This window comes from Gobius niger, assembly GCF_951799975.1.
Source record: "Gobius niger genome assembly, chromosome: 18".
NCBI classification, from domain to species: Eukaryota; Metazoa; Chordata; class Actinopteri; order Gobiiformes; family Gobiidae; genus Gobius; species Gobius niger.
Genome location: NC_136869.1, coordinates 623,123 through 650,967, shown reverse-complemented (window position 1 = coordinate 650,967; position 27,845 = coordinate 623,123). Strand labels below are relative to the sequence as shown.

The 27,845-nt window shown below is 40.6% G+C and overlaps 2 protein-coding genes across 2 annotated transcripts in view; both read right to left on the bottom strand.

The window, feature by feature from the left end:
- rmc1 (regulator of MON1-CCZ1) overlaps positions 1-4,283 on the bottom strand; it is a 28,563-nt gene extending 24,280 nt beyond the window's left edge. Inside the window, exons 1-5 of the mRNA XM_079576401.1 lie at positions 4,080-4,283; positions 2,920-2,996; positions 2,770-2,854; positions 1,756-1,812; positions 1,596-1,682 (exon numbers count right to left, since the gene is read on the bottom strand). Coding sequence (XP_079432527.1) covers positions 1,596-1,682; positions 1,756-1,812; positions 2,770-2,854; positions 2,920-2,996; positions 4,080-4,181 — 408 coding nt within the window. The 5' untranslated portion in view covers positions 4,182-4,283. The remainder of the gene's footprint in view (positions 1-1,595; positions 1,683-1,755; positions 1,813-2,769; positions 2,855-2,919; positions 2,997-4,079) is intronic.
- A 3,833-nt stretch (positions 4,284-8,116) lies between these two features.
- Positions 8,117-26,777, bottom strand: riok3 (RIO kinase 3 (yeast)). Its single transcript, XM_079576655.1, has 12 exons — positions 26,471-26,777; positions 22,915-23,030; positions 21,766-21,908; positions 21,550-21,657; positions 21,358-21,467; positions 19,220-19,363; positions 18,986-19,113; positions 18,728-18,910; positions 16,453-16,693; positions 12,603-12,692; positions 10,041-10,154; positions 8,117-8,440 (listed from the first exon to the last, which is right to left on the bottom strand). The coding sequence occupies exons 1-12, from the start codon at positions 26,498-26,500 to the stop codon at positions 8,327-8,329; spliced, it is 1,521 nt and encodes a 506-aa protein (XP_079432781.1). The 5' UTR covers positions 26,501-26,777; the 3' UTR covers positions 8,117-8,326.
- Between the last annotated feature and the right edge of the window lie 1,068 nt (positions 26,778-27,845).

The window sequence follows — 27,845 nt, the reverse complement described above, 5'->3', positions numbered from 1 at the left end:
TCAGTCGTCTGTACCTGGTAGTACTCGATACTCAGTCGTCTGTACCTGGTAGTACTCGATACTCAGTCGTCTGTACCTGGTAGTATTCGATACTCAGTCGTCTGTACCTGGTAGTACTCGATACTCAGTCGTCTGTACCTGGTAGTTCTCGATACTCAGTCGTCTGTACCTGGTAGTACTCGATACTCAGTCGTCTGTACCAGGTAGTACTCGATACTCAGTCGCCTGTACCTAGTAGTACTCGATACTCAGTCGTCTGTACCTGGTAGTACTCGATACTCAGTCGTCTGTACCTGGTAGTACTCTACAGTCAGTCGTCTGTACCTGGTAGTACTCTACAGTCAGTCGCCTGTACCTGGTAGTACTCGATACTCAGTCGTCTGTACCTGGTAGTACTCGATACTCAGTCATCTGTACCTGGTAGTACTCGATACTCAGTCGTCTGTACCTGGTAGTACTCGATACTCAGTCGTCTGTACCTGGTAGTACTCGATACTCAGTCGTCTGTACCTGGTAGTACTCGATACTCAGTCGTCTGTACCTGGTAGTACTCGATACTCAGTCGTCTGTACCTGGTAGTACTCGATACTCAGTCGTCTGTACCTGGTAGTATTCGATACTCAGTCGTCTGTACTTGGTAGTGCTCGATACTCAGTCGTCTGTACCTGGTAGTTCTCGATACTCAGTCGTCTGTACTTGGTAGTGCTCGATACTCAGTCGTCTGTACCTGGTAGTACTCGATACTCAGTCGTCTGTACCTGGTAGTTCTCGATACTCAGTCGTCTGTACCAGGTAGTACTCGATACTCAGTCGTCTGTACCTGGTAGTTCTCGATACTCAGTCGTCTGTACCTGGTAGTTCTCGATACTCAGTCGCCTGTACCTGGTAGTACTCGATACTCAGTCGTCTGTACCTGGTAGTTCTCGATACTCAGTCGTCTGTACTTGGTAGTGCTCGATACTCAGTCGTCTGTACCTGGTAGTACTCGATACTCAGTCGTCTGTACTTGGTAGTGCTCGATACTCAGTCGTCTGTACTTGGTAGTACTCGATACTCAGTCGTCTGTACCTGGTAGTACTCTACAGTCAGTCGTCTGTACCTGGTAGTACTCTACAGTCAGTCGTCTGTACCGGGTAGTTCTCGATACTCAGTCGTCTGTACCTGGTAGTTCTCGATACTCAGTCGTCTGTACCTGGTAGTACTCGATACTCAGTCGTCTGTACCTGGTAGTTCTCGATACTCAGTCGTCTGTACCTGGTAGTACTCTACAGTCAGTCGTCTGTACCTGGTAGTACTCGATACTCAGTCGTCTGTACCTGGTAGTACTCGATACTCAGTCGTCTGTACCTGGTAGTTCTCGATACTCAGTCGTCTGTACCTGGTAGTTCTCGATACTCAGTCGTCTGTACCTGGTAGTACTCGATACTCAGTCGTCTGTACCTGGTAGTTCTCGATACTCAGTCGTCTGTACCTGGTAGTACTCTACAGTCAGTCGTCTGTACCTGGTAGTACTCTACAGTCAGTCGTCTGTACCTGGTAGTACTCTACAGTCAGTCGTCTGTACCTGGTAGTACTCTACAGTCAGTCGTCTGTACCTGGTAGTACTCGATGCCTTGCTCGGTGATGAAGACGATCTCGTTCCAGTTGGTCCAGCAGAATCCCAGCACGTTCGCGTTCTTCGTCTGGAACAAATTCAAAGCAGATAAATATATTTCGTGAACGATGACACGTTGGACGAAGGCGACTCGTGCTGACCTTACACTCCTGAGAGAACTCGGTGTGCGGGTAATCGGGGATGAAGTTTATAAAGTCCTACAGAGGGAAAACAAAGCGTCAGTCAGAAGAACGGACCAGGTGGGCAGATGTTTTAGTGAGGGGGTGCTGAGGGACAAAAATTACCCCCAAAATACTTCTTCTGTGCATAAATCCTATGTATTAACCTCTTAACTCCCGCCTGAACCGAGAGCATTTTCTCCAGTTCAGCTTTACCCAAATCCTGTAGGCCAGTGTAACGCCTCATTTGAAAGACCTACAAAACTAAATGGATCTTTTTCCTCACGTCAGATTTTTTTTCATCACTTTTTTTGTTGGGCAGTCGTCTCATTTTTGTCACATTTTCATCATATTATTGTCACTTTTTTGTCACTTTTTCATCATTTTTTCCTCAATTTTTCGTAATTTTTTTCTCAATTTTTCGTCAAATTTTTCTCTGTTTTTTGTCAAATTTTTCTCTGTTTTTGTCAATTTTTTCCCCGTTTTTTGTCCATTTTGGGCACTTTTTTGTCAATTTTTTGTCTAATTTTTCCTCAGTTTTCGTCAAATTTTTCTCAGTTTTTGTCAATTTTTTGTCATTTTTTGTCCATTTTTTCTCAATTTTTCGTCACATTTTTCTCACTTTTTTGTCAAATTTTTGGTCAAATTATTTGCATTTTTTTGTCAAATTCTTATCACTTTTTTGTATTTTTTTGTCACATTTCATTCATTTTTTCATCCATTTTTCGTCCCTTTTTCTTCAGTGTTTTCTCACTGTTTTCACATTTTCCTCCTTGTTTTCGTCTCAGTTTTGTCACTATTTTCACACCTTTTCTCCAGAAGCTTTTGGATTGGGGTAAAGCTGGAGAAAACGTCCTCGGTTCAGGTGGGAGTTAAGGGGTTAATATTGCCTGCAGTTCACAAACCATCCACCGGGGGGTGCTGCAGCGCCCTCAGCACCCTGGGTTCCCACGGCCTTGCAGGTGGGACCATGAGGACCCTGGTCCACGGACTCACCACAGACTTGGGCGTCCTCTGCACCGCCAGGATCTTGTTCCCCAGAGAGAACTTGATGCACTTGACCTCCCCCTTGTCCTCCATCCTTCAGCACAAAAGCACAGGGTGAGGATCTTACAGAACTCCGTTTGCCCACAGTCCCAGCCGTACCTGAAGGCCACGCTGCTCTTGTCGTCGGGACCTTTGACCACGACTCCGGTGGCGCCGCCTGAACGCACCGCGAACACCTGCAGCAGATTCAAATATTAGTGGGTTCATGATGTACGGGCAAGGAGTACTCGCATACATTTACTCCAGTACATGGAACGTTTTGAAGAAATTGTACTTCTCAGAGTCGTTTATTATACAGTACTCTTCACTTCTACCCGAGTGCTTCTTACTCGAGTAAAAATAATTGATATTTTTTCCACTGTGAGTAAATGTTTAACCTCTCACCACCCGCCTAAACCAAATGCATTCTGTCCTCTTTGGCTGTAGGCCTGTGTAGCACCTCATTTGAAAGCTAAGACCCACAAAAGTGATCTTTTTCCTCGCGTTGTTGCTGTGGTGTGTCACCTTTTTTTTATGTTTTTTTTTGTTTTTGTTTAAATTTTGGTCACATTTTTGTTGAGTTTTTGTAATTTTTTTGTTGAGTTTTTTGATGATTTTTTGTCACTGTTTGGTTGAATTTTTCTCATTTTTTTGTTGAATTTTTGGTTAAATTTTTGTTGAATTTTTGTCACATTTTTGTCATTTTTTTGTTGAATTTTTGTCATTTTTTTGTTGAATTTTTGTTGAATTTTTGTCACATTTTTGTCATTTTTTTGTTGAATTTTTGTCATTTTTTTGTTGAATTTTTGTCACATTTTTGTTGAATTTTTGTCACTTTTTCATTGATTTTTTGTTGAATTTTTGTCATTTTTTTGTTGAATTTTTGTCACTTTTTTGTTGAATTTTTGTCACTTTTTTCATCAATTTTTCGTCACTTTTTATCACATTTTTTTGGTCAATTTTTTGTAATTTTTTAGTTAAATTTTTATCACATTTTTGTAAATTTTTGTCATTTTTTGTTTGTTGACATTTTTGCCACTTTTTCGTCACTTTTTTGTCACATTTCCATCATTGTTTTCGTCTCAGTTTTGTTGCTATTTTCACAGCATTTCTCCAGAAGCTTTTGGATTGGGGTAAAGCCAAACTGGAGAAAACGTGCTCGGCTCAGGTGGGAGTTAAGGGGTTGAACAACACCATAAACCTTAAAACCACATGATTAAACTTTATTTCCGCGTTTTCCGCAGCCTGGTCCAAACTGTGATGCTAATGCTAATGCTAACCTGCTTATTGGCTTCATCGAAGAACACGTTGTTGACGCTGGACGCGTGTTCAAAGTGCACGGGGCTCTCGCTCAGCTCCAGGTAATGCTCCTCCTCAGACATGTCCGGACTTTAGTCACACAAAACTGCACAGAAATAATCAAATAAACCCTGAAATCAGCCACAAAAAGTGTCTTCACTCAGCGGCTGCGGAGCGACACTTCCTGCTTCCGGTTCACTTCAGAATAAGAGCGGAAAAGATCAAAAACGCTAAATGTTACTGATTTAAAGCGTTATTTTAATGTTGAATGAACGACAGGCCGTTTATGAGAAATATTACTCAGATTTTATGGATTTTCTTACGAAGGAGCATTGTAGTCAGTGAAAAAAAAAAAAAAGTCTGTTTTAACGAGAAAAGTTCTGTTTTGACGAGAAAAGTTCTGTTTTAACGTGAAAAATAAATCCTGTTTTAACTAGAAAAGTTCTGTTTTAACGAGAAAAGTTCTGTTTTAACGTGCAAAATAAATCCTGTTTTTACGAGTAAAGTTTCTGTTTTTATGAGCAAAATAAATCCTGTTTTTACGAGTAAAGTTTCTGTTTTAACGTGCAAAATAAATCCTGTTTTTACGAGAAAAGTTTCAGATTCAGAAAGTGTAGCCTAATAGATGGGAGTATTATGTTTCCACTGACCTATAGGGGGCATGGTTCGTTAAGCCGCACTTCTACAAGGCTAGAATGAGAGCAGTATGTTGTAATGATGGCTGCCCCAATGTTCATTAAACACAACATGTATCCTCCATCTGATTTCTGCACATCCTTTAATGTCAAGGATATTACAGAAAGTTTCTCAGATATCCCCACCATTGTTCAATGCGCTGGTTGTGGTTAGACTACTTGAACCAGTTATATAACATCTTTTGGCAAAATCGTCTGTATGTTCGTTTCTCCTCATTGATAAAGTATCCAGCGATTACTTTAGCTTAAACCCTACGGAATCTGCATAAACGGGGCAGTGGATGGCTTTGCACGAATGGTAATATGGTTACACGCCTATTCCACTAGTAGTGATCCGAAAGTAATCGCTGGATACTTTATCAATGAGGTGCTGTCACGTAAAGGTACTGCCACCCGAATACGCTCGGATCTGGGCACAGAGAACTGTGGGCAAATGCAAAACTTCCTCAGAAACGAACATACAGACGATTTTGCCAAAAGATGTTATATAACTGGTTCAAGTAACCACAACCAGCGCATTGAACAATGGTGGGGATATCTGAGAAACTTTCTGAATCTGAAACTTTTCTCGTAAAAACAGGATTTATTTTGCTCATAAAAACAGAAACTTTACTCGTAAAAACAGGATTTATTTTGCACGTTAAAACAGAACTTTTCTCGTTAAAACAGAACTTTTCTCATCAAAACAGAACTTTTCTCGTTAAAACAGGATTTATTTTGCACGTTAAAACAGAACTTTTCTCGTCAAAACAGAACTTTTCTCGTTAAAACAGAACGTTTCTCGTTAAAACAGACTTATTTTTTTTTTCACTGACTACAATGCTCCTTCGTATTTTCTCCCCAGCTATTTTAACTGTGTTTCGTGTTTGTGGCGCGTTGGAGTTTATTTTGAAAGACAACAGGAAGTGGGTTTGTTTTGCCTTTTCTGAAATCATGTGACACCGGAGTCACGTGAAATTAAACCCATTACGTATTTTAATTTACACAGTTTGTAAAAGTTCACGGCAGAAATCAAACCTTTTCATTTTAACTCACAGTATCTTTATTTTCTTATGAATAACATGAGAACTAGTCAAATATTACACATATTTTGAGACGATGATACAAATCACTGGCACGGCTCCAACAAGCAGCTTCAGTTTTATCCTTTGGTCCTGATATTCCATGTTAACCTCTTAACTCCCGCCTGAACCGAGAGGAGCTTTTTCCTCACGTCAGCAGATTTTTTTCCCATCATTTTTTTTGTTGGGAATTCAGCTCATTTTTGTAACTTTTTTGTCATTTTTTTGTCCATTTTTTATCACATTTTTTTCATTTTTTGTCAATTTTTCGTCAATTTTTTTAATCACATTTTTCGTAAATTTTGTGTCAATTTTTTGTCAATGTTTTCTCACTTTTTTGTCACATTTCCATCACTGTTTTCATGTTTTTGTCACTTTTTTATTACTTTTTTGCTGGATTTTTGTCACTTTTTTGCTGGATTTTTGTCACTTTTTTGCTGGATTTTTGTCACTTTTTTGCTGGATTTTTCTCTTTTTTTGGAGAATTTGGAGAAAACATGTTCAGGTGGGAGTTTAACCTCTTAACCCCTGCCTCAACCGAGCACATTTTCTCCAGTTTTCCTTTACCCAAATCTAAAAAGCCTATTATCAACTGGAGCTTATGGCCTATAGGAGCAACACTTCATTTGAAAGCTAAGACCGTCAGATCTACGATTTTTCCTCAGGTTGCCGCTGCGTTGTCTTCACTTTTTTGTTGCGTTTTGTCGCTAGTTTTTGTCGATCTTTTGATTCATTTTTTTCCAAGCTTTTAAGATTTGGGAAAGATCGAACTGGAGAAAATATGAAAAATACTGTCAATTACTTAATGAACATACATGGGTCTCATACATGTAAACAAGCCACACTGGATCGTAGCCTTGAACTCATTTCCATCCGTCGTCCTCCATGTGCACTCTCACATTTACAAAACTGACTCGAATATCAACAAAAAATGAATGAAATATAACACTTTGTAAATGAATAAGACAAAAACTCCTAAATGAAAACTCAAACAAAGCTGAAGTTCATCAATATTTTATTCGGTCGTTGCCGTGAACAGAGTCACAGCTGTTTCTCAGTGATCGGAGACGTTTGACACAGAAAACAAAAGTCATGGTTTTATTTAAGGAGACGCTGCAGGAGAATCAGAGGGAGGAGAGAGAATTCATTATTAAACTGTGGATCAGTGACATAAAAGACAAACACATAATCCCTTTAACGGATCAAACTTCACTTATTTTTGACGACCAAACTTAAAGGGATGTTTCAGGATGTTTGACACAGGGCCTCATTTCCTCGTTTTCCAGAGTGTTGCTGATTTATGGAGATATTTGTTTTTGTAATTCATGCAGTTCTTATATTTGGAGAGTTTCGTGGTGCTAGGCTAGTGCTAGGCTAGTGCATGTCTATGGTATCAGCTAGCCTGCATTAAAAACAGTGTGACCCGCTCCACAGAGCACCTGAGTCACTTATAACACCAGACTAACCATATACATGTCTGTTTGGAATATATCACATGAACGATCACATTCTGAGGGACTATTTTCCAGCAGATCCCTCCGCCGCAGCGTAGCTTATACAACCACGAAGGTCTTTTAACCCCTTAACTCCCGCCTGAACCGACAAAAAAATGGACAAAAAATGACAAAAATTTGAAAAAAAAAGACAAAAATTTGAAAAAAAAAAAGACAAAAATTTGAAAAAATGACAAAAATATGACAACAAAATGACAAAAAAAAGACAAAAAATCAATAAAAATTTGGAAAAAAAATGACAAAAAATTGAAGAAAAAAAAAGGACAAAAATTCAATAAAAATGACCAAAAATTTGATCCAAAAATTGACAAAAATGTGAAAAAATTATAAAAATAATAATAATAATAAAGATTTAAAAAAATGACGAAAAATTGACAAAAAAAATTGACAAATTTTGATTAAAAAATGACAATCATGTTTGGAATATAACTGACCTGCATCACATGAACGATCGCATTCTGAGGGACTATTTTCCAGCAGATCACTCCGCCGCCGCGCAGCTTATACAACCACGAAGCTGATGCTCAAATATAAGTTCTTTTAAATATGGTTAGTCTGGTGTTATCAGTGCCTCAGGTGCTCTGTGGAGCGGGTCACACTGTGTTTAATGCAGGCTAGCTGATACCATAGACATGCACTAGCCTAGCACCACGAAACTCTGGATAACGAGGACATGAGGCCCTATGTCAAACATCCTGAAACATCCCTTTAACAGCTACAGCGTCTTCCCTTTCACCTTTGACCCGCGTTAGTAAAAATATTGATGATTCATTTTGAGCCGTTCCCTTTTCCCCAAAGCGTGGATCCGTTTCAGACTTTCCTCCTTCCTCCCACAGAATCGTTAAAGCTCTGAGCGTGGGCGGCGACCCCAGGCTCGGACCCGGACGAGGAGCTCCCCGTGTGGCGGGCGGCGGCGCTGCGCTCGCGTCGTTCTCGTTGTCGATGTTTCAGGTTTTCTCTAGTCGTCGGAGTCGTGTTTGAACGGAGGGTCGTCTTCCTCGCAGTTCACGGGGAACGTCTTCTTCCCTCGTTTCTGCACGTGGTCCTCGTTCCTCTTCTCCAGAGCCACGATCTGCCACACAAGCCAGAGAGATGTGAAGAATCCAGAGCAAAGAGACAGAAGGAGCAAACATGGCCTGCAGCTCAAGGAGGTAAATAACAAGTCAAATTTAAGACCTTTTTAAGACCTTTTTAAGACACAAAATCTCAAAAATAAGACCTGTTTTTGAACGTGTAATATATAAATGGACTGTAAAGAAAATCACTGTTACAAAAATCCAAGTGTCAAACTGTTGTTTCTGATTTCACAGTGGGATGAACAAATGTAAGAACTTCATTTTTCACATTTTTGTCATTTTTTCGTCCATTTTTTGTCCTTTTTTTGTCACATTTGTCATATTTTTGTCAATTTTTTGTCATTTTTTTGTCAATTTTTTGTCCTTTTTTGTAACATTTTTGTTGATTTTTTGTCATTTTTGTTGAATTTGTGTCACATTTTTGTCATTTTTTTGTCAATTTTTTGTCATTTTTTTGTCATTTTTTTGTCAATTTTTTGTCACATTTTTGTCATTTTTTTGTCACATTTTTGTCATTTTTTTGTCATATTTTTGTCAAATTTTTGTCACATTTTTGTCAATTTTTGTCATTTTTTTGTAACATTTTTGTTGATTTTTTGTCATTTTTGTTGAATTTGTGTCACATTTTTGTCATTTTTTCGTCAATTTTTTGTCACATTTTTGTCATTTTTTTGTCATTTTTTGTCCTTTTTTTGTAACATTTTTGTCATTTTTTTGTCACATTTTTGTCACATTTTTAGTGAATTTCTGTCATTTTTTGTTGATTTTTTGTCACTCTTTGGTTGAGTTTTTTTGTCATATTTTTCTTGCGTTTACATCCTTGTTTTCTTCTCATATTTTGTGAATATTTTGGTGCTTTTTTCCCCAAGAATCTTTTTGATTGGGGTAAAGCCAAACTGGAGAAAATAGGATCCGTTCAGGTGGAAGTCAAGAGGTTAAGGTGACGTTAAGTTTAAGCGCTTTGGTCTGAACAGAGCACATTTTCTCCAGCTTTACCCCAATCCAAAAGCTTCTGGAAGAAAGGTGTGAAAACAGCAACAAAAGTGAGACGAAAACAAGGACGAAAAAATGACAAAAATGGACAAAAACTTGACAAAAAAGTGGAAAAAAAATTGGCGAAAAATTGAGAAAAAATGGACGAAAAAGTGATAAGAATTTGACAAAAAAAATGCGAATAATTTGACAACAAATTTGACAACAATGAGATGACTGCCCAACAAAAAAAGTGATGAAAAAAAATCTGAAGATGTGAGGAAAAAGATCATAAGAATATTGAGACTGAATAATTACTCACAATTATCGACTGAATGAAAGAAAACAACAGATATTTACTTTTTGTATTTAAAATGCTTGTAAGACTTGAGCTGGTTAAACATTCACTGTTTATAAAAATAAAAGCAGCTTTTCCACTTTCAACTTTACGACTCATTAATCATCATAATTATTTGAATGATATTATTATTATCTAGTCTCGGTTTGATGTTTTCTAAACTTGTTTGTCAGATGTTTTGATGAACAAAGTGAGAAACGTGTTTCTAAAGTCTCCTCCTCCTCCTCCTCCTGGCTCCTCCTCCTCGCTCTGTGATTGGTCGTTACCTGAGCCATGAATCCGGCCTCGTCGTCGTCGTCCACGTTCAGCTCCAAACCCGTGACGGCGTTGAACAGATGGAACTGACTCAGCGCCTCCGCCACGCCGCGGCGCCGGAAAAACTACACAGGAGAGGGCGGAGTCAGAGATACAGACACTAAACACACAGCAGAGGGGGCGGAGTCAGACTTACAGGCACTAACTACACAGGAGAGGGGGCGGAGTCAGACTTACAGGCACTAACTACACAGGAGAGGGGGCGGAGTCAGACTTACAGACACTAACTACACAGGAGAGGGCGGAGTCAGACTTACAGACACTAACTACACAGGAGAGGGGGCGGAGTCAGACTTACAGGCACTAACTACACAGCAGAGGGGGCGGAGTCAGACTTACAGACACTAAATACACAGGAGAGGGGGCGGAGTCAGACTTACAGGCACTAACTACACAGGAGAGGGGGCGGAGTCAGACTTACAGACGCTAACAACACAGGAGAGGGGGCGGAGTCAGATTTACAGACACTAAACACACAGGAGAGGGGGCGGAGTCAGACTTACAGGCACTAACTACACAGGAGAGGGGGCGGAGTCAGATTTACAGACACTAACTACACAGCAGAGGGGGCGGAGTCTGAATTACAGACACTAACTACACAGGAGAGGGGGCGGAGTCAGACTTACAGGCACTAACTACACAGGAGAGGGGGCGGAGTCAGATTTACAGACACTAACTACACAGCAGAGGGGGCGGAGTCTGAATTACAGACACTAACTACACAGGAGAGGGGCGGAGTCAGACTTACAGACACTAAACACACAGCAGAGGGGGCGGAGTCAGACATACAGGCACTAACTACACAGGAGAGGGGGCGGAGTCAGACTTACAGGCACTAAACACACAGCAGAGGGGGCGGAGTCAGACTTACAGGCACTAACTACACAGGAGAGGGGGCGGAGTCAGACTTACAGGCACTAAACACACAGGAGAGGGGGCGGAGTCTGACTTACAGGCACTAACTACACAGGAGAGGGGGCGGAGTCAGACTTACAGGCACTAAACACACAGCAGAGGGGGCGGAGTCAGACTTACAGGCACTAAACACACAGCAGAGGGGGCGGAGTCTGACTTACAGGCACTAAACACACAGGAGAGGGGGCGGAGTCAGACTTACAGGCACTAAACACACAGGAGAGGGGGCGGAGTCAGACTTACAGGCACTAAACACACAGCAGAGGGGGCGGAGTCTGACTTACAGGCACTAAACACACAGGAGAGGGGGCGGAGTCTGACTTACAGGCACTAAACACACAGCAGAGGGGGCGGAGTCTGACTTACAGGCACTAACTACACAGGAGAGGGGCGGAGTCAGACTTACAGACACTAAACACACAGCAGAGGGGGCGGAGTCTGACTTACAGGCACTAACTACACAGGAGAGGGGGCGGAGTCAGACTTACAGGCACTAAACACACAGCAGAGGGGGCGGAGTCTGACTTACAGGCACTAACTACACAGGAGAGGGGGCGGAGTCAGACTTACAGACACTAACTACACAGGAGAGGGGGCGGAGTCAGACTTACAGGCACTAAACACACAGCAGAGGGGGCGGAGTCAGACTTACAGACACTAACTACACAGGAGAGGGGGCGGAGTCAGACTTACAGGCACTAAACACACAGCAGAGGGGGCGGAGTCAGACTTACAGGCACTAACTACACAGGAGAGGGGGCGGAGTCAGACTTACAGACACTAACTACACAGCAGAGGGGGCGGAGTCAGACTTACAGACACTAACTACACAGGAGAGGGGGCGGAGTCAGACTTACAGACACTAACTACACAGGAGAGGGGGTGGAGTCAGACTTACAGACACTAACTACACAGGAGAGGGGGCGGAGTCAGACTTACAGACACTAAACACACAGGAGAGGGGGCGGAGTCAGACTTACAGGCACTAACTACACAGGAGAGGGGGCGGAGTCAGACTTACAGGCACTAAACACACAGCAGAGGGGGCGGAGTCATACTTACAGACACTAACTACACAGGAGAGGGCGGAGTCAGACTTACAGACACTAACTACACAGGAGAGGGCGGAGTCAGACTTACAGACACTAACTACACAGGAGAGGGGGCGGAGTCAGACTTACAGGCACTAACTACACAGCAGAGGGGGCGGAGTCAGACTTACAGACACTAAATACACAGGAGAGGGGGCGGAGTCAGACTTACAGGCACTAACTACACAGGAGAGGGGGCGGAGTCAGACTTACAGACACTAACTACACAGGAGAGGGGGCGGAGTCAGACTTACAGGCACTAAACACACAGGAGAGGGGGCGGAGTCAGACTTACAGACACTAACTACACAGGAGAGGGGGCGGAGTCAGACTTACAGACACTAAACACACAGGAGAGGGGGCGGAGTCAGACTTACAGACACTAACTACACAGGAGAGGGGGCGGAGTCTGACTTACAGGCACTAAACACACAGGAGAGGGGGCGGAGTCAGACTTAGACACTAACTACACAGAAGAGGGGGCGGAGTCAGGTTCAGGTTTGTTACCGTGGCGACGTTCCTGCAGTCCCTGAAGAGAAACTCCAGACCGTGAGGATGAGTCGGCTCCACAGACTGACTCACGTCGATCAGCCAAACCTGAGAGAGAGAGGACGCCATTTTAACAACAGAGAGAGGACGCCATTTTAACAACACAGAGAGAGGACGCCATTTTAACTAAACAGAGAGAGGACGCCATTTTAACAACACAGAGAGGACGCCATTTTAACAACACAGAGAGAGGACGCCATTTTAACTAAACAGAGAGGACGCCATTTTAACAACACAGAGAGAGGACGCCATTTTAACTAAACAGAGAGAGGACGCCATTTTAACAACACAGAGAGAGGACGCCATTTTAACTAAACAGAGAGAGGACGCCATTTTAACAACACAGAGAGAGGACGCCATTTTAACTAAACAGAGAGAGGAGGCCATTTTAACAAAACAGAGAGAGGACGCCATTTTAACTAAACAGAGAGAGGACGCCATTTTAACAAAGCAGAGAGAGGACGCCATTTTAACAACACAGAGAGAGGACGCCATTTTAACAAAGCAGAGAGGACGCCATTTTAACTAAACAGAGAGAGGACGCCATTTTAACAACACAGAGAGAGGACGCCATTTTAACAACACAGAGAGAGGACGCCATTTTAACAAAGCAGAGAGGACGCCATTTTAACTAAACAGAGAGAGGACGCCATTTTAACAACACAGAGAGAGGACGCCATTTTAACAACACAGAGAGAGGACGCCATTTTAACAACACAGAGAGAGGACGCCATTTTAACAACAGAGAGAGGACGCCATTTTAACAACACAGAGAGAGGACGCCTTTTTAACAAAACAGAGAGAGGACGCCATTTTAACAACAGAGAGAGGACGCCATTTTAACAACACAGAGAGAGGACGCCATTTTAACTAAACAGAGAGAGGACGCCATTTTAACAACACAGAGAGAGGACGCCATTTTAACAACACAGAGAGAGGACGCCATTTTAACAACAGAGAGAGGACGCCATTTTAACAACACAGAGAGAGGACGCCATTTTAACAACACAGAGAGAGGACGCCATTTTAACAACACAGAGAGAGGACGCCATTTTAACAACACAGAGAGAGGAGGCCATTTTAACAACACAGAGAGAGGACGCCATTTTAACAACACAGAGAGAGGACGCCATTTTAACAACAGAGAGAGGACGCCATTTTAACAACACAGAGAGAGGACGCCATTTTAACAAAACAGAGAGAGGACGCCATTTTAACAACACAGAGAGAGGACGCCATTTTAACAAAACAGAGAGAGGACGCCATTTTAACAACACAGAGAGAGGACGCCATTTTAACAACACAGAGAGAGGACGCCATTTTAACAACAGAGAGAGGACGCCATTTTAACAACACAGAGAGGACGCCATTTTAACAACACAGAGAGAGGACGCCATTTTAACTAAACAGAGAGAGGACGCCATTTTAACTAAACAGAGAGAGGACGCCATTTTAACAACAGAGAGAGGACGCCATTTTAACAACACAGAGAGAGGACGCCATTTTAACTAAACAGAGAGAGGACGCCATTTTAACAACACAGAGAGAGGACGCCATTTTAACAACAGAGAGAGGACGCCATTTTAACAACACAGAGAGGACGCCATTTTAACAACACAGAGAGAGGACGCCATTTTAACTAAACAGAGAGAGGACGCCATTTTAACAACACAGAGAGAGGACGCCATTTTAACAACACAGAGAGAGGACGCCATTTTAACAACACAGAGAGAGGACGCCATTTTAACAACACAGAGAGAGGACGCCATTTTAACAACACAGAGAGAGGACGCCATTTTAACAACAGAGAGAGGACGCCATTTTAACAACACAGAGAGAGGAGGCCATTTTAACAACACAGAGAGAGGACGCCATTTTAACAACACAGAGAGAGGACGCCATTTTAACAACAGAGAGAGGACGCCATTTTAACAACACAGAGAGAGGACGCCATTTTAACAAAACAGAGAGAGGACGCCATTTGAACAACACAGAGAGAGGACGCCATTTTAACAACACAGAGAGAGGAGGCCATTTTAACAACACAGAGAGAGGACGCCATTTTAACAACACAGAGAGAGGACGCCATTTTAACAACACAGAGAGAGAGGACGCCATTTTAACTAAACAGAGAGAGGACGCCATTTTAACAACAGAGAGAGGACGCCATTTTAACAACACAGAGAGAGGAGGCCATTTTAACAACACAGAGAGAGGACGCCATTTTAACTAAACAGAGAGAGGACGCCATTTTGTTGTACTTGCTGAGGTCTCTGTTACAGTAGTAGTAGTATTAGTAGTATTTGCAGTATAAGTACCTTGTCGTGGTGGCAGAGCATGTTGTACTCGCTCAGGTCTCTGTTACACTTACAGTAGTAGTAGTAGTAGTATTTGCAGTATAAGTACCTTGTCGTGGTGCCAGAGCATGTTGTACTCGCTCAGGTCTCTGTTATAGTAGTAGTATTAGTAGTATTTGTAGTATAAGTTGTGGTGCCAGAGCATGTTGTACTCGCTCAGGTCTCTGCTATAGTAGTAGTATTAGTAGTATTTGCAGTATAAGTACCTTGTCGTGGTGCCAGAGCATGTTGTACTCGCTCAGGTCTCTGCTATAGTAGTAGTAGTAGTAGTATTTGCAGTATAAGTACCTTGTCGTGGTGCCAGAGCATGTTGTACTCGCTCAGGTCTCTGTTACAGTAGTAGTATTAGTAGTATTTGCAGTATAAGTACCTTGTCGTGGTGCCAGAGCATGTTGTACTCGCTCAGGTCTCTGTTACAGTAGTAGTAGTAGTAGTAGTATTTGCAGTATAAGTACCTTGTCGTGGTGCCAGAGCATGTTGTACTCGCTCAGGTCTCTGTTACAGTAGTAGTAGTAGTAGTATTTGTAGTATAAGTACCTTGTCGTGGTGCCAGAGCATGTTGTACTCGCTCAGGTCTCTGTTACAGTAGTAGTAGTAGTAGTAGTATTTGCAGTATAAGTACCTTGTCGTGGTGCCAGAGCATGTTGTACTCGCTCAGGTCTCTGTTACAGTAGTAGTAGTAGTAGTATTTGCAGTATAAGTACCTTGTTGTGGTGCCAGAGCATGTTGTACTCCCTCAGGTCTCTGTTACAGTAGTAGTAGTAGTAGTATTTGTAGTATAAGTACCTTGTCGTGGTGCCAGAGCATGTTGTACTCCCTCAGGTCTCTGTTACAGTAGTAGTAGTAGTAGTATTTGTAGTATAAGTACCTTGTCGTGGTGCCAGAGCATGTTGTACTCGCTCAGGTCTCTGTTACAGTAGTAGTATTAGTAGTATTTGCAGTATAAGTACCTTGTCGTGGTGCCAGAGCATGTTGTACTCGCTCAGGTCTCTGTTACAGTAGTAGTATTAGTAGTAATTGCAGTATAAGTACCTTGTCGTGGTGCCAGAGCATGTTGTACTCGCTCAGGTCTCTGTTACAGTAGTAGTAGTAGTAGTATTTGCAGTATAAGTACCTTGTCGTGGTGCCAGAGCATGTTGTACTCGCTCAGGTCTCTGTTACAGTAGTAGTAGTAGTAGTATTTGCAGTATAAGTACCTTGTCGTGGTGCCAGAGCATGTTGTACTCGCTCAGGTCTCTGTTACAGTAGTAGTAGTAGTAGTAGTATTTGCAGTATAAGTACCTTGTCGTGGTGCCAGAGCATGTTGTACTCGCTCAGGTCTCTGTTACAGTAGTAGTAGTAGTAGTAGTATTTGCAGTATAAGTACCTTGTCGTGGTGCCAGAGCATGTTGTACTCGCTCAGGTCTCTGTTACAGTAGTAGTAGTAGTAGTAGTATTTGCAGTATAAGTACCTTGTCGTGGTGCCAGAGCATGTTGTACTCGCTCAGGTCCGCGTGCACCAGGTTACACTCGGAGAACATGGTCTTCATCATGGTCAGGACTTGGCCGTAGGCGGCGCTCAGGTCGTCTTCGCTCAAAATGGCGTCCTTGAGTTTGGGGGCGGGGATGTGGTCGGCGCCGATGAAGGACAGGACCAGGATGTGCTTCTTCAGCAGCACCACCTCAGGACACGGGATCCCAGCTCTCTGCAGCCTGGAGGTGCAGAGGGGGGGGAGATGAAGACCTGGGCTTTGTGGAGACTTTTTTTTGTCATTTTTTGTCACATTTTTGTCATTTTTTTGTCAATGATTTTATAATTTTTTTGGTCAGATTTTTATTACATTTTTGTCATTTTTTTTATCACATTTTTCTCAATTTTTTATCATTTTTTTCACATTTTTATAATTTTTTGGTCAAATTTTTATCACATTCTTGTCATTTTTTTGTCACATTTTTGTCATTTTTTGTCACATTTTTATCACATTTTTGTCATTTTCTTTATCACATTTTAGTCACTTTTTATCACATTTTTGTCACATTTTTGTCACATTTTTTATCATTTTTGTAATTTTTTTGTCAAATTTTTATCAAATTTTTGTCACATTTTTTGTCATTTTGTCGTCTCATTTTTTCGTCAATTTTTATCACATTTTTTAATAACATTTTTGTCATTTTTTTTTGTCACATTTTTCTCCATTTTTTTTATCATTTTTTGTCCAATCAACTTTATTTATATAGCACATTTTATAAAAAAAGTGTTTCCAAAGTGCTGCACATAAAATCGGCAATATAGGAATAAAAAATAAATATAATAAAATCAAGTGAAACCAAACTATACATTCAGCTAAAACGATAAAATAGTTTAAAACATAAATAAGATGCAATAATAAAAGAAATTAAATAAAATTTGTTAAAACAACAAAAGAAAATTAAAACAATAAAAGAAAAGAAAAGACGCATTTTTGTAATTTTTTGGTCAAATTTTATCACATTTTTTCGTCAATTTTTTTCACATTTTTGTCACATTTTTTACTCATATTTTTGTCACTTTTTTAGCACATTATTGCCACATTTTTTTTTTTTTTGGTCAAATTTTTATCACATTTTTTGTCACATTTTTGTCACATTTTTGTCATTTTTTTGTCAATTTTTTATCACATTTTTGTCACTTTTTTAGCACATTTGTCATTTTTTTGTCACCTTTTTTCTCAATTTTTTATCATTTTTTTGTCCAATCCACTTTATTTATATAGCACATTTTATAAAAAAAAGTGTTTCCAAAGTGCTGCACATAAAATCGGCAATATAGGAATAAAAAATAAATATAATAAAATCAAGTGAAACCAAACTATACATTCAGCTAAAATGATAAAATAGTTTAAAACATAAATAAGATGCAATAATAAAATAAATTAAATACAATTTGTTAAAACAATAAAAGAAAATTAAAACTAGACACATTTTTGTAATTTTTTTGTCAAATTTTTATCACATTTTTGTCACATTTCTGTCATTTTTCATCACATTTTTTCTCCAATTTTTTAATCCATTTTTTGTCACATTTTTGTCAGTTTTCATCACATTTTCATCATTTTTTTCCCAATTTTTTAATCCATTTTTGTCACATTTTTGTCATTTTTTGGTCATTTTTTCATCAATTTCTCGTCACTTTTCGTCAATGTTTTCTCACTTTTTTGTCACATTTCCATCATTGTTTTCATCTCAGTTTTGTCACTATTTCCACACCTTTTTTCCAGAAGCTTTTGGATTGGGGTAAAGCCAAACTGGAGAAAATGTGCTCGGTTCAGTTGGGAGTTAAGGGGTCAAAACACTCTTTCCACACAAACTCCACTGACTCAGAGCGGGTCTGGGTCTGGTTCCTGCTTCTGTCTGAAATCTGAGCGATACTTTGGTCTCAGTGATGTTCAGGACGAGGTCGTAGCTGGACGCCATGTTTTTTATTTTCTCTAACTGTTTCTAGTTCACGGACTTTTCCCCTGAATTTGCTAAAATGGACAGAAATCTGTTGTGGCGACTCAGAACTTTAGCCCCTGGTTTATGCGGTGAAGGAAAAAGGAAATAACCTGTTCTGTTCTGTGTTTCCTATTGCGTGTAAAGCCTGCGTGATGGCGTGATGGCGTGTGGCGTGTCTGTGGCGTGTCTGTGGCGTGTCTGTGGCGTGTCTGTGGCGTGTCTGTGGCGTGTCTGTGGCGTGCATGGCGTGCGTGCGGCGGCGTGTGGCCTCACCTGCTCAGGTTGTGCATCTCCTTCTCGGCCCACAGGCGGATGATCTTCCTGGGGTTGAGTTTGCTGAATCGCTCCTTGAAGCGATAGTCGTCTTTGATGTAGCGGTCGCGGTTCCTGAACTCGTTGAGCGTGGTTTTAAAAACCTTCAGGACGACCTCAGAGGGAACCGGCTCCTCCTCCAGGCTGACACAGAGAGGGGGGGGTTAGTGTGTAGTCAGGGACACAGGGGGGGTCCCGGGCCTCGTGTTGGACACTCACCTGCCTCCGTCAGCGTGAAACACCACAGACTCCTTCCCGGTGCTGATGCAGCCGTTAATGTTCTCCAGCACGCCGGCGTTCACCATCTTATACATGAGCAGCCGAGTGCGCGGGTCCACAGCTTGTTCCTGCAGTCACAGCAGTACTTTAGAACTGTGTACCATAGTACTGTATACCATAGTACTGTATACCTTACCGTATATTACAGTAAATATACTATACTAATGTACTCACAGCGGTGGAGTGCTCCTTCTTCTCGTGCAGTCGGGCGCTGCGTCGCTGCTCGCTGTGAACGTGCTGCTTCAGGGAATTAAACACTTGGTTCGACAACTTCAGGTCCATCCCCAAACCATCGCCCACCTGGACCTCAGGAGCAAACTGGGACCAGAGAGACACGTTAACACAACTGAGACCAGAGAGACACACTTTAACACAACTGAGAGCAGAGAGACACACTTTAACACAACTGAGAGCAGAGAGACACACTTTAACACAACTGGGAGCAGAGAGACACATGTTAACACAACTGGGAGCAGAGAGACACACTTTAACACAACTGAGAGCAGAGAGACACACGTTAACACAACTGAGAGCAGAGAGACACACGTTAACACAACTGAGACCAGAGAGACACATGTTAACACAAACAACACAACTGAGAGCAGAGAGACACATGTTAACACAACTGAGAGCAGAGAGACACATGTTAACACAACTGAGAGCAGAGAGACACACGTTAACACAACTGAGAGCAGAGAGACACACTTTAACACAAACAACACAACTGAGAGCAGAGAGACACACGTTAACACAACTGAGAGCAGAGAGACACACTTTAACACAAACAACACAACTGAGAGCAGAGAGACACATGTTAACACAACTGGGAGCACAGAGACACACTTTAACACAAACAACACAAACTGGGAGCACAGAGATACACGTTAACACAACTGAGAGCAGAGAGAAACACGTTAACACAAATAACAAACTGACAGAGCCGTGGGAGGATGTTTTAGTTAGGGGGCGCTGAGGGACAAACTTTACCCCCAAAATACTTTTTCTGCATAAATCCTGTTTATTAACCTCTTAACTCCCGCCTGAACCGAGAGTATTTTCTCCAGTTCAGCTTTACCCAAATCCTGTAGGCCAGTGTAACGCCTCATCTGAAAGACCTACAAAACTAAATGGATCTTTTTCCTCACGGCAGAGTTTTCTTCATCACTTTTTTGTTGGGCAGTCGACTCATTTATGTCAAATTTTTTTGTCACTTTTTTGTCAGTTTTTCACCAAATTATTTGCATTTTTTCGTCCATTTTTTCTCAATTTTTCGTCACATTTTTGTCAAATTTTTGTACATTTTTTGTAAAAAAAAAAATTGACACTTTTTCATCAAATTATTCGCATTATTCGGCGGCACAGTATTACAGTGGTTAGTGCTCTCGCTTCACAGCTAGAAGGTCCGGGTTCGATTCCCACCAAGGACGGGGCCTTTCTGTGTGGAGTTTGCATGTTCTCCCCGTGTCTGCGTAGGTTTCCTCCGGGTACTCTGGTTTCCCCTACCACTAAAACATGTACAATAGGCCAGGATGTATGAGAGTGTGTTTGAGAGTGCGCATGGGGGACGACGAAAATTAGCCTAAGGCTACAATCCGGTGTGGCTTGTTCAATAACTTGAAGAAGAAGATCTTTATTTATATAGCGCCTTTCACAGACATATAGTCACAAAGCGCTTTACATGAGACAATTGTACATTCACTCCATACTCGGTGGTGGAAAGCTACGTTTGTAGCTTCAGTTTCCCCTGGGGGAGACTGTCAGAGGCGCTTTCGCGACTACACACGTCTGCGCCAACGGACCCTCTGACACCACCATACATTCACTCACACACATCATTCATCCTGGCCTATTGCAGCCACTTGCACTGTCCCTACCAAATAAACCATGAATAAATAAATAATAAATACATTTTTTGGTCAAATTTTTCTCACTTTTTTGCAAATTTTTTGTCACTTTTTCTTCAATTTTTTCTCAATTTTGCTCACTTTTTTTTGTCATTTTTTTGTCATTTATTCGTCAATTTTTTCTCACTTTTTTGTCAAATTTTTGTCCGTTTTTGTCATTTTTTTGTCAATGTTTTCTCAGTTTCTTTTCACATTTTCATCATTGTTTTCGTCTCAGTTTTGTTGCTATTTTCACTCCTTTTTTCCAGAAGCTTTTGGAAATGAAAATGTGTATATTGAAAATGTGCTCGCTTCAGGAGGGAGTTAAGGGGTTGATATTGCCTGCAGTTCACAAACTCTCCACCAGGGGGTGCTGCAGCGCCCTCAGCACCCTGGGTTCCCACGGCCTTGCAAACGGAGACCACTCACGTTGTCCATCCGGGCCGTGTTCTTGCGTCCGCACATCACCTCGTCGTGTTTGGTCGTGATGTTCTTTCCTTTCCCCACGAAGCCTTTCTTCGGCGTCACCTGCGGCTTCTCTGCAACAGACGAGACGCTTCCTCAGGGCTAAACAAACGCTAAGGACCTCGTTTCTACTGTATAACATGTGCAGTTCCTCACCCGCCCTGTAGGGGTCGTGCCTGGTGTCCTGCCAGTCCACCTCGTCCTCAGAGCTGTCGCTGTCCTCGTACGGGTGAACCATTCGGTAATTCTCAAAGGAAATGGACACTGGACACGAGAACATTTCACAAAACTGAGTCAGGAGAGTAAAATCAGAGACTAAAACTAAAGCAAAAGTCATTAACTCAACAGTAAAAGAAGCAGCTTCATCCGCACCTTTACTGTCCCCATTGAACTTCTTCTCTTCCCTCTTGAGCTGGTCGTCGAACTCTCGGTCGAACTGCATCTGCAGCATCTGGGCCAACATCAGGTCAGAGTCGGTGTCCGTGGCGTCCTCCAGGGGGAGCTCCAACTCCGGGCTGAGGCACAAGGTTCAAGACAAATCAAAACCTCTTACCACCCGCCTAAACCAAGTGCATTCTGTCCTCTTTTGGCTGTGTAGCACCTCATTTGAAAGCTAAGACCCACAAAACTGATCCTTTTCCTCGCGTTGTTGCTGTGTTGCACTTTTTTATGTTGTTTTTTTCATTTTTTGTTGTCGAATTTTTGTCATTTTTTTGTCACTTTTTGGTTGAATTTTTGTCACTTTTTTGTTGAATTTTTGTCATTTTTTTGTTGAATTTGTGTCACTTTTTGGTTAAATTTTTGTGACTTTTTGTGACTTTTGTTGAATTTTTGTGACTTTTTTGTTAAATTTTTGTCACTTTTTTGTTGAATTTGTGTGACTTTTTGATTAATTTTTGTCTTTTTTTGGTTGAATTTTTGTCACTTTTTGGTTGAATTTTTGTCACTTTTTGGTTAAATTTTTGTCACTTTTTTGTTGAATTTTTGTCACTTTTTTGTTGAATTTTTGTCACTTTTTGGTTGAATTTTTGTCACATTTTTGTTGAATTTTTGTCTTTTTTGGGGGGGATTTTTTGTGACTTTTTGTTGAATTTTTGTCATTTTTTGGTTGAATTTTTGTCACTTTTTGTTGATTTTTGTCACATTTTTGTTGATTTTTTGTCCTTTTAAAAAAAAAAATTGTCACATTTTTGTTGAATTTTTGTCACTTTTTGTTGAATTTTTGTCACTTTTTGGTTGAATTTTGGTCTTTTTTTGTTGAATTTTTGTCACTTTTTGTTGAATTTTTGTCTTTTTTTGTTGAATTTTTGTCACTTTTTGTTGATTTTTTGTCACATTTTTCTCGCGTTTACATCCTTGTTTTCTTCTCATTATTTGTGGCTGTTTTGGTGCTTTTTTCCCAAGAAGCTTTTTGATTCGGGTAAAGCCAAACTGGAGAAAATAGGATTCGTTCAGGTGGGAGTTAAGAGGTTAAGAATAGAAAACACAAACAAACCGAGATGAAAATAATAATAATCTTACTCTGCGGCGCCGGGGAACAGGTTGTTCTCCTCGTCCAGTTGTTTGGCCAACTCTTCACTCATCACCTCCGACAGTGAACAGGCAGGGGGCGCTGCAGGCACAGAGCCCCAGGGACTCTGGACAAACAGCATTACAGTCAGTGACACAAAACAATACATTCACTTGGGTTTAACCTCTTAATCCCCACTTTAACTAAGCACATTTTCTTCAGTTTGACCCAAATCTAAAAGCTTCTGGACCGGAGCTCACAGCCTATAGGCCTGATTTGAAAGCTAAGACCTACAGATCATTTTCCTCGCCTTGTTGCCGCGTTGTCGTTGCTTTAAAAAAAAAACTTTCATTCATCTTTCATTTTCACCGCAGTTTTATTGTGTTTTTGGACTTTTGTCTGGATTATCCCGCGCAGAAGCAGCGCTCTTCACGCACCGCGGCAGATGACCACATGTTTCCCTGTCGTCTTCATCGTTACAAAGGGCTTGACCAGCGACTGTCAGGTCAGAAACACCAGTTCAGTTGTGGATGTTTGTAAAGTGGACGATGTGAGTTTTGGATCAGTGTCCTGCACCCGCAGCGTACGTGTTTAACCGGTCAGCGCTAAATAGGGAGGCACCGATACCACTTTTTCTAAAACCGATACGAGTACGAGTACTTGGATCTAAGTACTCGCCGATACCGAATACCGATACGAGTACAAGGCATTTTCTTCAACGTTCTTCCTTTTTCACAGCAGATTGGTTTGTAAATAGTAAATTTACTCAAGTACATTTCCTTAAGTAAAGTCTGCGACACATTTAAGAGCAGTTATATTAGAATTGTTTATTTTTATGTCTCTGTCCATCACAGACAGAAAAGCCCATGTCCTAAAGCTCCCAATGCCTGAGCTTTATTCATTTATGTGTTTTTATTTAACAATAGTATTGAGATGTTTCGTAAATGGTCTCTTTTCGTCTTTACTTCAGCTCCTGTAGATTTTCTCGTGTGTTTGTAGTAACTTAGCGAGAAGCTACAGCGTTTTCATTGTTCTGCTGCAGCTCATTTTCCCTCAGTATAAACATGCTGTATGTCTTTAAAGGAATAGGCCACCGTTTTTACATGCTAAGATATGTTCTTACCTCACTTTAGACGTGTTAATATATCCCCGTCTGGTCTTTGTCCGTGCGCTCACACATACGCAGCCTCTCCCACATGTCACATAGCTCCGAAAAAGCTCACGATAGAAGCTACCAAGCTCTTCCACGTGTTCCCTATTTAAATAAAGTTACGTGAAGTGTTTTCATGCGAAGTATATTTACACAGAAATGTAACATGTGGATTTTATAAGCAAATAAAAAGGGGCACTATATTGTGAGGCGTAATGATACAGGAGCAAAGCGTCCGCGCAGTAACTCCTAAAGACTTCCCCCTCTCACTTCCGTCAATAACCTTTAGGAGTTACTACGCGGACGCTGTGCTCCTCGTATATATTATATATTATCGATATATTAACTCGACTAAAGTGAGGTAAGAACATATTTTAGTATGTAAAAACGGTGGCCTATTCCTTTAATCTGGATTTTCTGAGGACTTTTTAGTCGCTGTGTTAGTTTTTCAGATGAATAAACCCCTGGGCTTAAAACGGCGTCAGAATGGCCAAAACTGTTAGCCACGCGTTAGCATCGTTAGCCTGTATGTTGTAAACACTGCAGCGAGTTAGCATCGTTAGCCTGTATGTTGTAAACACTGCAGACGCTGCAGCGAGTTAGCATCGTTAGCCTGTATGTTGTAAACACTGCAGATCCACACTGCTATGTGGATTATTGTGTTTACACTAAACTATTCTCCAGTTTGTTGCTTCTTCTCTCCTCAGCTGAGAGCTGCGCTGGCCGCACGTCAAATGGTATCGGTTTCTGGTATCGGGACCTCATGAACGAGTACGAGTATGAGTACAAGCCTGTGGTATCGGCCCGATACTCGATACTGGTATCGGTGCATCCCTAGCGCTAAACCTGCTCTCTGGGCTCTAACTTAACTAAATAACATCTGAATCATGAATCTGACCTTTCTCCCTCGACTTCATTCGATTCGTCTTTGTGGTAAATGTACAAGTGCAGAGATGCTCTTTGTGAAGTGACCAGGCCAAAGAGAGGCTGAATATGCGGAGGAGCTTCTTTCACTTTTATCATAAAGCTGGAGGTCTGGACTGATCAGCGGCTCAGGGTTTGGTCAGGGTTTGTCCTTCAGCTGAGGAGCAGAGGCTGAGCAGGAGTTACTCATGTTGTTTGAGATGTTCTGGTCTCACATGTAACTCTCTTATTCTGTATCAGGCCTTTGGTTTATGTGATTTAGTCCTGCCTTAGCCCTGATATATCATGTTTGCTCTGGTTTAATCCTGGTTTAGTTCTGAGTCGTCCTCGTTTATTATTAGGCTCTTTATTATTCTGCATTAATATGTTATTGCAATGTTTCTAAAGCCTAAAATGCTGGAATATAAAACAACTATTGTGACAATTCATATCCTCTTACCACCCGCCGAAACCAAATGCATTCTTTTGGCTGTGTAACACCTCATTTGAAAGCTAAGACCCACAAAACTGATCTCTTTCCTCGTATTGTTGCTGTGTCATCTATTTATGTTGTTTTTTCTTTTTCTCTTTTTCATTTTTGTCACATTTTTGTTGAATTTTTGTCACTTTTTTGTTGATTTTTTGTCACTTTTTGTTGAAATTTTGTTGAATTTTTGTCACTTTTTGGTTGAATTTTTGTCACTTTTTGTAGAATTTTTTGTCACTTTTTGTTGATTTTTTGTTGATTTTTTGTCACTTTTTGTCACATTTTGGTTGAATTTTTGTCACTTTTTGGTTGAATTTTTGTCACTTTTTGTTGATTTTTTGTTGAATTTTTGTCAAATTTTTGTTGAATTTTTGTCACATTTTTGTTGAACTGGCCCATGACCTCCCACACATCTGGCCCAGGGACAAAGGTAAGTGAAAAGCCCTGCGATACAATTTTATTGAGATCATTGTTAGTCATTCAAAGGAAACTTGTCCAGGCAAGTCCCTAAAGCCACGCCCACTCCCTCTGACGTCAGCAGCACCAAACCTCCAGCCCTTCGTCTTCAAACAGGTCCAATATTTACATAATGCGCTCAGTTTATTCGTTTTTATCACATGTTGATTCCTGAATGTAAAGACTCTTCACATAAAAGCCAAGTCTGAGGCTCGGAATCACGTAGAAACAGAAATAAATGATAGGAAATCAAAGTAGAAACCGCAAAACACGCCAACTTTAACTTAAATCTGCGAATAAAACATGTAAAGGCTTGAACTAAAGCTGACGTAAAGGGTTTAATTCATGGATATTGAATTTAGTGAGTTTAATTTGATGATAAAATGATGTAATGGTCTGAAACAGATGCGTCATTGCCCGGTTTTGACAGCTTTATTTATAGAACAGCGCGTTTGCCATATTTGACAGTGCTAATGCTAATGCTAACACTAACTTTAGCCACAGATTTTCACACTTTCACCCAATAAAATGTCAGTTTTGTGGATGTCTCTAGTCAATGGCGGAGACTTACCTTCGGAGCAGTGACTGTGGTTTGATCCATGGTTTTACTCGTCTTTGTTTCTCTGGTTTGTTGAGGGAATGAAATGGTGTTAGCCGCGGAGCTAAAGGAGGGCTAGCTTGTGGCGAAGGCAGATTAAAAGACAAAAATGTCACTTTTAAAGAACAAATGTGAGATCCCGCGAAGTGACACGCACTAAAACAGATGAATCTGACTTTGGTTGATATAAATACGCGGTATAAAAAAGAGGTAATGGGGTTTTGAGTGTGTTTTTTTAAGGTTAAAAAGAGGTAGAGACGTCGGTCACCAGGCTTCAGCAGCGAATGGACCTTTGGCACGAGCGCCGGAAGTGCGTCATCACCGCAGAGGCCGAACACAACACGGTCATAAAAATAAAGTCATAAAAATCAGAATAATTACAAGGATTAAAAAGAATATTCAACTATTATTGTGCATCATTTTCAAAAATATAATAATTAAGTTAAAAAATAAAAATAAAAATAAAAATAAAAATAAAAATAAAAAATAAAAAATAAAAAATAAAAAATAAAAAATAAAAAATACAAAATACAAAATACAAAATACAAAATACAACAACAACACCATGACAAAAAAGACAAAACCATTGACAGAAACGCAGCTCCAACCTGACTAAAAGTTACGATCAGTTTTGTAGGTTTTGCTCGGTTCAGGTGGGGGTTAAGAGGTTTGAATAATAATACTCATAATTAATTACTACAAAAAAACGTGATATGTGCTTATTAACAATATTAACCTCTTAACTCCCGCCTGAACCGAGAGCATTTTCTCCAGTTCAGCTTTACCCAAATCCAGTGTAACGCCTCATTTGAAAGATAAGATCCACAAAACTCATCTAAATGGATCTTTTTCCTCAAGTCATCTTTTTTTCCATCTTTTTTGGGGGGTTCAACTCATTTTTGTAACTTTTTTGTCTCTTTTTGAAATTTTGTTGTGTTTTTTTTCCCTTTTTTTTGTTATTTTTTGTCATTTATTTTTGTCAATTATTTTTGTCATTTTTTGGTCATTTTTTTGTCATTTTTTGTCATTTTTTTGTCGTTTTTTTGTCATTTTTTTTGTCATTTTTTGTCGTTTTTTTGTCGTTTTTTTGTCTTTTTTTTGTCGTTTTTTTGTCATTTTTTGTCATTTTTTGTCATTTTTTTGTCGTTTTTTGGTCATTTTTTTGTCACATTTTTGTCATTTTTTGTAATTTTTTTGTCGTTTTTTTGTCATTTTTTTGTCATTTTTTGTCGTTTTTTGTCATTTTTTTGTCGTTTTTTGGTCATTTTTTTGTCACATTTTTGTCATTTTTTGTCGTCTTTTTGTCGTTTTTTGTCATTTTTTTGTCATTTTTTTGTCATTTTTTTGT